Below are 11821 nucleotides of genomic sequence, written 5' to 3' on the forward strand. Positions count from 1 at the left end.
CTGGCCTCCTCTGCCTGTAGGACAAGTCTTCATTCATTGGTCTTGGCTAAATTCTCATATTTGGTAGAATGTCAAAGCCCTTTTGTACCAGACAGCCTTCAAATATTTGAAGAAAGAACCTTTGCCAATGCTCTCATGAGACATTACTTGTACCTCAGTTTTAGCACTTTTTAGAGAAGAGTCTTCACTGTAAGGCCCTACAGGGCAAGTTGGGGACTTCGTAGGGGGCTGTCTGTTTTCACAACTGCTAATGTTTTCACATTAGCTGGGGAACAAGTGCTGGGTGCCCACCAGGCACTATGCTGGTGACTTAATATTCATGAAACCCTTGGATATTCACAATCACACTATGACCTAGAAACCTTTATTTTCTCCGTTTTGCAGATGAGCACATGAAAGCTCAGACAGTATCTTTCTCAAAGTCACACATCTAGTAACTGGGAGAGTTTGGGCTCAAATCCAAGAGTTTGGAGTTCTGTCTAACTCCAGCTCCTGTGCTGTTGATCACTAAGTTATCAACTGTCTTAGAGGCTAATTTAATCACCAGAACAACTAGCATGGTATGCTGCACATGTCAAGTGTTCAGCTAAAGATTTATTAAATGAATGAATGCACTAATAAAGACAGGGGGACTCATGAACAAAAAGGTTAAGGGATTTGCTGAAAGTATGCAGCTAGTTGGACAAAGGCAGGAAACTGGCCCCAAGTCTTTGAGAAGTCAGGGTTCCCAAGATTTGCAGAGCTTGTATTACCCCTGTTTACCCAACACTTGAAGATTAGCTAGTCATCCTCATCTTTAAGCAGGAGACTCACTAAGTTCTGCCCATTGCTCATACCCTCAACCTTTCCCCACCCTCATTTTGTCTACTCACCGTATTTTTGGCTTTAAGTCATTTAGTCTGTAGCTGACACTTAGAGATTGCTGTATGCTGTGCAGTATCTCAGTTGACTTTATAATAACTCTAGTGATAGTTGTTATTCTGTCACCGCCGATAAGGAACCAGAGCTCCAAGAGCTTAAATTACTTCTTCAGGATCACACCATAACAGAGTGGATGGTGGAACCAGAACTGTAACTTTGGACCTGAGGCTTCAACCACCATACCTACTGTATCTCCAGTGAGGTCAACAGCCTTACCCTAAGCTTCTGGGAGATGAACTCCATCTAGTCAGTTTGGACAGGAGTATCTGAGTCCCTTTTCCTCTTGACTCTGGTCAATAATCCTTCAGATGATCAATCCACTTAAATAATCTATGGGCTAGATTGTGCTGTTTTCAGATTTTAAAAATAATATCTTTGCAACTAAAATATTTAAGAAATATTTGGAGTAAAGTCATCTATGTTTTTCCCACCTTGGTTAAATTTCTTTCTTGTGTGTTGCCCTTAAGTCTTTATCCTGCTGCAAACCCATCTTATATGTTTTTAATCATAGTGTATATACTAATTTGTCTTTTCCCTTTCCTTTTCAACGCTTGTTGGAGCCATTTTGCCATGAGATCACATAACATTCTGAGGGATCCTTTTAAAAGCTCTTGTAATTGTCCATTGAATTTCTCTACCAGCATTCAACAAATACTTCTCATATTCTTGCAACTCAAATTCTTCCATTTTGGGGGCTAGTTTAGATAATGATGCAAATATTTTTTCATGTATGTCTCTTGTTGCTTTTGTTAACTTACTTCCTTGGGAGAAATTTCTGGGAGTGGGGTAAGAGTGTGGATGTTTTTATGGGTTGTGCCATGTACTATATAATTTTGGATTTCTTTTAACTGGACACAAGTGGCAATCCCAACCTCCCCTCCTTCCCTGAATAAAGCTGGAATTCTCCTTCATCCTGTCTGTCCTCACTAAGGCCTCTCCCTCCAGATTCACACTTCTTTGCCAAGCTATGAACATCTCTTTGGCCTTCCTTGGTGGCTCAGCTGGGTAAAGAATCCACTTGCAATGTGGGAGACTTGGGTTTGATCTCTGGGTTGGGAAGATCTCCTGGAGAAGGGGATGGTTACCCACTCCAGTATTCTGGCCTGGAGAATTCCATGGACTGTATAGTCCATGGGGTCACAAAGAGTTGGACACGACTGCCGGACATGAACATCTCTTTACTCCCAGTCCCCTAGTGACATTTTGCCCCAAGATACCATCTGTGAGAAGTGTCTCCCACATCCTCCACTCTCCCCACTTTTCCTTCAGCTCCTGTCATCCCTGTATCCACTCTGCCTTTGTTGGTTTCCCTCTTCAGCTTCTCTTGTCTCCATATATGCTGTCAGAGTTGGGACACTCATCAGAGACATATGGACCCTGAGGCCACAGTTATCTTTTTCAAAGTCTCCCACAGAGGAATAGAGAGGACAAAGTGTCCTTCTGGGTCATAGAAAGGGGCTGAGGTTCTTTTTAAGATAAAATTTATTTTAAATTGTGGCTTAAAATCACTCAACATGAAAATTTTCACCCTAACAAATTTTTTGTATACAGTTCTTTGGTAGTGTTAAATACATTTACCTTGACCCATCCCACAGCACAACTACTCACAGTATACGTTCAAAGGTTTGCATTTCTGAATATATACACTTGCCTACTGTATTATTTGCAGCTTTATCTGATAGAAATTGTCCAGGGTTTCCTGTTTCCGTCTCATCCCTTCTCCCAGTCTGGCCACGCTGGTGACCTCTAAAACATATTTCTGCAAATGAGTAGTAGAGATCTGGTAAACCTCCCCTGGCCTCTTTTCTCCCTGACCAGGGACAGCTATTGGCTTCCAGCCCAGAGAGACAGCTCGTAAGACCCTAAGCAAGTCCTGAGCTATCCCCTGTTCCTCTTCCTTTCCCGTCCCTGGGCAGGGTCTAATCTTATTAGGGAAAGGTCCAAGGCTGCCCAGCACTCTGTGGGCCACTTACTTGGGGAGGTGGAGCTGGCCACTCAGCTAGAGTGGGGTTGATGGGCACAGGCTTGGGTTCTGTTGTTCTCTTTCTCTCTGTGAGACTTGACCTCTGTGGCTCCACAGTTATTCTACTGCTGATGTTGTACCTCTACCCCTGGGGACCTGGGAGGCTCTGACTCTTGGGGGCTCCTTGAGTAACTCTGAACTGATATAGTGTCATGGGCTGGTGATTCTGTCTAAGTCTCCAAAGATTGCTGCATCCTCTTTCCTGTCCTTAGCCTCATTTTTTTGGGCCAATCTATGTCCTCATTTTCCTCACACCTTGTTCTTCTCCTGGCTAACTTTGTTTCCTCACACACTGTAGGATTTTCTTGCTCGCAGATGACATGAGACTTGAGGGTCTCCCTCCATTATGTCTAGAATCTCATGATGGGCAATTCATTCCTCTGTGTGAAATCTTGGCTCCCTGTTAAATGTAGATGCTTCTGGAAAACTCTAGAAGTTAATAAGAGTGAAATGTGGTTGAATCAGATCGATTTTCATGCCTGGTTTTCTTTTTAGATGGAAAGTGTTCCAGCAGACCCATTACCCATCAGTTCATGGCAAGGAGTCAGGGTTAGCATCAATGTTCAGGCTCCTCATGTTACTGCAGATGTTCTTAGTGGGGTCTTTATCCAAAGAATTAAGCTTTATGAATGTTTAACATGTCTGGGAAAATTGGTGAAATTTGGGAATAGAACAGAGGTGTTCCCTGGAATAGCTTGGGCCTTTCCCTCAACTCTTGATGCCCTCTAGTTGATAATTGTCTTCATTTTAAAATAAATTTTATTTATTTATTTGGCTGCGCCGGGTCTTAGTTGTGACATAAAGAGTTTTTAATTGTGGCTGGGGAACTCTTAGTTGAGGCATGTGGGATTTAGTTCCTTGACTAGGGATTGACACAGGGCTCCCTGCATTGGCAGCATGGAGCCTTAAACCACTGGACCACCCCCTTTTTTTTTGTCTCCTCTTTTTATCTCCCATTCTCTCCAATTTTCTCTATTACTCCACTGATCTTTTCTTATTGAGATCACCAACAACCCTCATGTTACCAAATCCAATGGATAATTTTCAGTCTTTATCTTATTGAGTCTCTCAGCAGTATTTGACATACTTGATCCCCTCTCCTTCTTAAAACTTTCCTTTTTAAATTCTGTGATTTCTACACTTAAATCTTTGATTGTGGCCTCTACTGTATATATAGGTGAATATCTCTCCTTAGATGTCTTAGGAGACATCTCAAACTTACCATGTCCCAAGTTGAACTCTTGTTCCTCTCCCAAGCTTCCCTGTCAACAGTAAGGGACCTGTTACCACTCAGTTGCCCACATAAAAAATCTGACTGTCTATTTTAATACATTTATTTTATAACACTGCATATTCAATTTCTCAGCAAAGCCTGTTAATCCTGCATCCAAAATTTAATCCCAAGCAACCACCTCTTATCATCTTTGCTGCTAAATTTGCAGTCTAGCTGATTGTCCCTCTCCCTCACCAGAGTCATTCTTGTTCCATCTCTTGTCTCCACCCAGCCAGTGTGATTTTCTCCAAGTATAAGTCCGATAGTATTAGTTTCTTTCTTTAAATCTTCTAATAGGTCAATAGCTTCTCATTTTAGGTAAACTGTAGACTCCTTCACTTGATTTATAGGACCCTAATAATTTAGTCCCTGTGTGTAAGCATGTCTTTTTATTCTTTTTTTTTTTTTTGCCAAGCCATGTTGCTTGAAGAATCTTAGTTCCCCCATCAGGGATTGAACCTGGGCACTCCAGCAGTGAAAGTGATGAGTCCTAATCATTAGATTACCAGGGAATTCCCAGCATGTCTTTTTATTCTGATGTTTTGACGTGTGGGTAGACTGCTCCTCTCAGGGTCAGCTAATTCCTAGAGATAAGAAATTACTTAGTTGTAAGCATACCTTTCATATGCAAACCAAGCAATCTAGAGTCCATACCCACAGCTACCACCTTTATTGAGCTCTGATATCTGGCTTGGTACCAGACAACTAGAGACAGCCACTAAACCCGGAGCCAAAAGACATTATTCAAACTAGCTAATACTAAACTTGTCTACTTTGCCTACTTTGCCTATACTGCCTTACCCATTCCTTCCCATGAAAAGCACAATAAAGGCTCCTGCTCATATTATCCTCTAGTTCCCTTTGCCTGCTGGTTGACCCTGGTACTACTTTGTGTGGCTCTGCATGGTCTGGCATGCCCCACCATCTTGGGGACTGTGAATAACAATCTATCTTTTCAGTAGGAATTAACTCCTGATCTGTTGCTCTCACTTGTTTTTTGGCCCAGCATGTGATCTATCCTGGAGACTGTTTCATGTGCATTTGAAAAAAAGTGTGTGTTCTGCTGCTTTTGGATGGAATACTCCATATATATTTATTACATCCATGTAATCTATCATGTCACTTGAGGCTAGTGTCAGAACACTGGTGGGGGTACTGAGGTCCAGAGGGTCCTGGAGTAGTGCTATGTCACTGATGGGTGGATCTGGGTCCTGGGATCTCTGACTATAGGGCCCTGGGGGCTCTAGAGCTGGCATTTGCCCACTGATAGGCAGGTCTGTTTCCTGAAAAAGTTGGCTGTGGGGCCTGGGATGTCTCAAAGCTTGTGTTGGCCCACTGGTGGGTGTGATTGGATACTGTGGCTTCTGGGTGAGGGTCCAAGGTGTCTCAGAGCTGCTCTTGTCATGTTGGTGGTTGGGCCCAGGGCTCAAGGTGTCGGGACAGGCACCAGCCTACTGGTGGGTGGACTGTGTCCTGCCACAGCAGGTTGCAGGCTTGTGCTGGTTCTGGAGCTGGTGTCTATCCCCTGATGGGTACAGCAAGGGCCTAGGGAGTCTTGGGCTGGTGTTGTCTCACTGGTATGTGTAGCTGGGTCTTGGTTGTCCTGGAGTTGGTGTGTCAGTCTGCTGGAAAATGGGGTTGGGACTCTGGGTCTTGGGGCTTGTACCTGACCACAGGTGGGTGAAGCTGGTTGTAGGGCTAGAGCTGGCTGGCTGGTGGGTTGGGCCAGGGAACAGGTGGTCCAAGGGATATTGCCTTTTTACTAGCTGGACACTGCAGTCTCTGGCTGCAAGGCCCTGGGGGTTCTGATGGAGGTGCCTGCATACTGGTGTGTAGTGCCAGGTCCTGGATGCTTTCAAGTACAGGGCCATGTCCCAGGGCAATTGTGGCTTCAGGGGATCTTACACAGCCTGCCTGCTGCAGATTGGGCAAGGTCCTGGTGCTGATAAGCTAGAGGGAGGATTCCCAAATGGTGCTGGGCAGCATCAGTATTCATGTCATAGAATAGGCTCCCAAATATGGCTGCTTACAGTGTCCCTATCCCCAAGGTGAGCTCCAGTTGCCTCCTGACTCTCTGGAATACTCTCCAAGGTGAGTAGGTGAATCTAACCCCAGCTCCTTTCAAATCACTGATTCTGCTTTGATTCCCTGAGCATGTGAAATTTTGTGCCCTTTAAGCGTGGAATCTCTATTTCCCACAACCCTTATATCTTTAGGTGCAGAAGATATTTTCTACTAGATTCTGGTCTTTTTCATCACTAATTACACTGTAAATAGTTGCAATTTTGGTGTGTCCATGAGAGCAGGTGAGCTCACAGTCTTCCTACTATACCATCGTAGCCAAGCACTCTCACATTTTGGTTTTAATTTTAGAAAGATATTTTTACTAGGCATGCAACTGTGAGTTAATAGTTTCTCATCCCTGTATTTTAAAGCCAGCATCCTGCTGTCTTCTGGCTGGCATACTTTCATTTAAAAAGTTTCAGTTTCTCATCTTTTAGTAGTTTTTTAAAAATTCTAAATGACTTCAACATATTCTCATTTTTGTTTTAGCAATTTGACTTTGATGTATCTAAGTGTGTGTGTGTGAGAGAGAGAGAGAGAGAGGGAGAGGGAGGGGGAGAGGGAGAGAGAGAGAAACTGACTGACGTATCCTGACATATTGCTGTGAGTTCTCCAGTTTTCTTGGGTTTGTTGTTTGTTTCTTTACAGCTGGAAAGTTATCTGACATTATTCCCAGGTGATTCAGTGGTAAAGAATCTGTCTGCCAATGCAGGAGACACAGGAGGCTTGGGTTGATCCCTGGGTCAGGAAGATCACTTGGAGGAGGAAATAGCAACCCACTTCAGTATTCCCTGATGGCTCAGCTAGTAAAGACTGCCTGCAATGTGGGAGACCTGGGTTCGATTCCTGGGTTGGGAAGATTCCTTGGAGATGGGAACGGCTATCCACTCCAGTATTCTGGCCTGGAGAATTCCACAGATTGCATAGTCCATGGGGTTGCAAAGAGTTGGATACTACTGAGTGACTTTCACTTCACTTCAATTCAGTATTCATGCCTGAAAAATCCCATGGACAGAGGAGCCTGGTGGGCTACAGTCCATAGGGATCTCAAAGAGTCAGACATGCCTGAGTGACCGAGCACATGACCTCAGATATTTATTTCCCTCATTCTGTTCTGTTATTCTGGACTCTTATTGCACATATTTTTGAATGTTTGATATTGTTTCATTGCTCTAAAATAATCTGCTTTTTTTCTCATACAGTTTCCTCTTGGCATTCAATTTGAATAATTCCTGTTGACCATTCTTCAGTTTTACTGATTTTTTTCCCTAAACTCTGTCCACTAGGCTAATGAGCTCATCACAGAAATTCTTTATTGCTGTTATTGTATTTTCTAGTTCTAGCATTCTATTATATTCTCAAAAAACTTTCTCTCTTTCTGTTAAAGTTTACCAACTGGCCCTGCAGGTTTGTTAAAAAAATTAGATATTTTAACATTGGCATCATAATTATTTTATAGTCTGTGTATGATAATTCCAAGATATATGTCATTTCTGGGTCTGGCTCAAAGTTTTATGTTACTATTAATGGGTTGTTTCTTCTTGCTTTTTTGTGTGTCTTGTTATTTCTGACTGCATGTTTATTATTGAGTACAGACAAATGGTAGAAGTTGAGGTAAACACTATTTGCACACAGAAATGGGTATTGTTTTGGTGTGTAAGGCTGATAATTGATAGATCAGGTCTACTGAGTTAGACATTGCCTGAGTTTAGTTTTAATTGGTGTTATCAATAATTTCAGTACACCAAAGTCTTCAAAAGCTTTCAGTTGTGGGCTTCTATTACCTTGCATATAGTGTGGTGGTTCATTGTTAAATTTTCACTGGTTTTAATCTGGAAAAATCTCCTGGTGGAGGGGAAAACAGTGGCAGATGTGATGTTGCAGGTATTAGAAAAATACAGTGGAAAAACTGCCTACAAAGACAGTACTGAGTTGACTGTTGCTAAATTGTATTGATGCCCTGAAGAGGGTAATAAGAATCTAAGGGCTGTTAACGAGCAGTTAATGGCAAAATGTGACAGCTAAAGCGCTCACCTATGTATTGGTTAGTTAGAGGCCTTATCTCCTGTAGTGAGAGAACAGACATAGTTGAGTGATAGTTGTTGATCTACTTGTTAGCAGCAGAGAGCTTCAGAGACATTTGAATGCTTAGTTCTGGCAAGTCCTTTATGAAGCTCAGGACCCTGATGGAGGAAACATAGATACTGAAAATGTGGAAAAGGCATATCTGGATAGATGCTTCTGAGGATTTTAACTTTTCAGCTTGCTATGAGCACTTTGGATTTGCAGAGGTGGCCACTATTCCCTACCAAGGGCTAGCTGGAAGATGTTTAGGAGGCCTCCTATTTACAAGACATCAGATGTTCCCCTTAAGAGCCGTCCCTGATTCCTCTCCTAGATGTCAGACTGATAACTAGGATTAAACCCAGAATAATCCAGCTGAGGACATGCTGGACTTGGTAAAAGAGGAAAGGACCTATACACTAAGGAATGAAAAGAATTGGCTTGCTTGTACTGGCAGAAGTCAAAGAAGTGTTCCTGGGACTAGGATTTGATCAGGGTCCCAGAATGTAAGACTGGCTTGACTGAACAAGAATTTATTGACTTGAGAACACATTTTCAGGATATGGGATTTAACATCCTCCAAGGGACCCCACTCCAACACTGGGATAGCTCTCAGTGCCTGAAAAAGTGATGTCCAACACTCAGTGATGTGGAAATACCTGAGATGTCTGGAAGATGGTGAAGGAAGGAGTAAAAAGCCTGAGGGAGGTGAGAATAATGGAATAAATACATGACATATGAATTTAAGACCTATTAGTTGATTTGTTCCATTGGAAGGCCCACAGCACATATCATTCACAAGGTCATGGGAAATGTACTGCTGAGAGGGCCAACAGCATCACTAAAAAGTTCAGTGATGGCTCTCCTTTACCAGGGATGATGGTGGGACAGATAGTCATGGAGCTAGGCTTGTTAATACTCATGGAAATGATGGGGCTTGAAGAGGTAGAGGACAGTTAACTCTCAGAAGCAATGACCACATGATTGGCAAGGTCAGAGAGGCAGCCAAGGGACTCTAAATGCAGGAAGTTGTAGAGAGAGTTAATAGACTTTAGTATCCCAAGGGGAGAAGGCAATGGCAACCCACTCCAGTACTCTTGCCTGGAAAATCCCATGGTTGGAGGAGGCTGGTAGGCTGCAGTCCATGGGGTCGCTAAGAGTTGGACACGACTGAACGACTTCACTTTCACCTTTCACTTTCATGCATTGAAGAAGGAAATGGCAACCCACTTCAATGTTCTTGCCTGGAGAATCCCAGGGACGGGGGACCTGGTGGGCTGCCGTCTATGGGGTCGCACAGAGTCGGACACGACTGAAGCGACTTAGCAGCAGCAGCAGCAGCAGCAGTATCCCAAGGCCTCCCTAAGAAGCATCTGTAACATGCTCAACCTCCTCAGGTTCATCTAGAAATGCATCCTGTAAAAGTCAGGTGGACTTTGCCAGGCTCCAGCTACAACAGATTCAGATCATTGCCAACATAACCTAAGATATCTCTTCACGTAAATTTACCTTTAAATGAAGTCCAAATAATTCCTTGGTGATGGTTTTCATTCTGATATCAGTGATCAGAAATGTCCTTATGAACAAACATGAGATTCCATACAGTACTTTACAGTAGGAATCATTTTCTGTAGGAGATGCCAGAAAGAGGCAGGCTTTTTTTTTTTTGGAATTGTTAGAGGGAGAAGAAAATTACTTAAAACTTGAGAATGTTTTATGAAGTAGATTTTTTGTATATGTGTGGCATCATGAATAATCTCTTCTGGGAAGTATCTAGGAATTTCTGACAAAATATATTTACAACTTTTTGATAGTGATTGATAAGACTAAGAGCCCTTCGTGGAAGGTAGATATAGTCATTCACCTGATCACTAGATTTATGACAAGCAAAGCTATTTTTAATCAGACTCTTCTGTTTTGTACGTACTCTAAAGATATTATTTTCATTTTTTATTAAGAGATATTTATAGGAAATAAAATATCTGAATTGGCCTTCTTTGAATACCCTTCTCTTGCTGACAGACGTAGAACTAATTTTGATATGTGTTTTCAGTCAGTTTATCTGAGAAACAGTTTTAACAAAAGGAGTTATCACAAGGTCAAATTATCAGTTGGCATAACTTTATGAATCATTCAAAATTTCCACTGAGTTTGAGACCACTAAAATGAATAAAGATATGCTATTTTTCTGGCCGCATTATTGAAGGCTTCTTTTACTTGTTTATTCCTTAGAGTGTAAATGAATGGGTTCAATAAAGGGGCAATTAATGTATTGAGCACAGCGACTCCCTTATTGAAGGCAACTCCATCTTTTGCTGAAGGTTTTATATACATGAAGATGCAGCTGCCATAAGAGAGGGTGATGACGATCATGTGGGAAGAACATGTGGAAAAGGCTTTCTTCCTTTTCTGAGCAGAAGGGATTCTTAGAATGGTCCAGATGATGTTTGTGTAGGAGAGAATCACCAGTACCAGGGTGACCACCAATGTCACAACTGCTAAGATGAAGTCAACCAGCTCCAGGTGTCTTGTGTCTGAGCAAGATATTTCTATAAGGGGTCCATAGTCACAAAAATAATGATTCAGGACGTTGGAGGCACAGAAGTCCAGTTGACTGGTCATGATGATTGGGGATAGGATGATGAGAAATCCAGCCAGCCAAGAGCAGAGGACTAGCTGGATGCAGACTCTGTTGTTCATGATGGTCATGTAATGTAGGGGTTTGCATATGGCCACATAACGGTCATAGGACATGGCAGCCAGAAGGTAAAACTCTGTGGCCCCAAAGAATATCACAAAGAAATACTGAGTGAAGCAGCCAGCAAAACTGATGCTCTTGTTCCCAGTTGAGATACTGAATAGTAGCCTAGGGGTGAAAGTGGATATAAAGAAAATTTCTAAGAAGGAGAAGTTCCAGAGGAAGAAATACATGGGAGTCTGGAGGTGGGAGTCCAGTAGTGTGAGGGTGATGATCGTCAGGTTTCCTAAGATGCTGATTATGTAGGTGAGGAGGAGAAATATGAAGATGATACTTTGAAACACTGGGATGTCTGTTAGTCCCAGCAGAATGAATTCTGTCAAAGTTCGGTTTTTCATTGCTAATGATTCTGCCTGTGAAGCTGAGAAGAAGAGAAATGAGGTGTGAAAAGGGCAGCAAAGCTCAGGAATATTGAGGGGAGGATGTGGGTTCCCCTTGAAATTTATTCAGGGAAGATTCCTCTATCTAAGTTAACAGAATGTCTGTTGGTCTCAACTGGCCCTTCACAAAATATGTTTACCCAGGTTCCCATGTAGGCAGCTTTTCTTTTTCTTGAAGCAATGAAATAGTCATCTGGCCCTCCATAATGCATCTTCTGCATATAAAGATTTACCCCTTTATCCACTCTTTGCTTTTCCCCCTCTCTATCTATGAAACCTTTCTCCAAGATCTTGTAGGAATGTTTCATCTTTCCTTAGTGTTAATGCTTTGATCATTT

The 11821-nt window shown here is 42.4% G+C and overlaps 1 protein-coding gene across 1 annotated transcript; it reads right to left on the reverse strand.

Moving 5' to 3' along the window:
* Positions 1 to 10505: 10505 nt before the first annotated feature.
* On the reverse strand, positions 10506 to 11441 carry LOC145545677 (olfactory receptor 6C4-like). The gene has a single exon (XM_081590503.1). It carries the CDS (start codon positions 11439 to 11441, stop codon positions 10506 to 10508), a length of 936 nt encoding a protein of 311 aa, XP_081446629.1.
* Between the last annotated feature and the right edge of the window lie 380 nt (positions 11442 to 11821).

Source organism: Giraffa tippelskirchi, chromosome 4, assembly GCF_054371585.1.
Source record: "Giraffa tippelskirchi isolate mGirTip1 chromosome 4, T2T-mGirTip1v1.2.pri, whole genome shotgun sequence".
Lineage (NCBI taxonomy): Eukaryota > Metazoa > Chordata > Mammalia > Artiodactyla > Giraffidae > Giraffa > Giraffa tippelskirchi.

Bases quoted from the DNA above. Each gene is read 5' to 3' on its own strand.
- LOC145545677 (XM_081590503.1), bottom strand. From the start codon at position 11,441: ATGAAAAACCGAACTTTGACAGAATTCATTCTGCTGGGACTAACAGAC.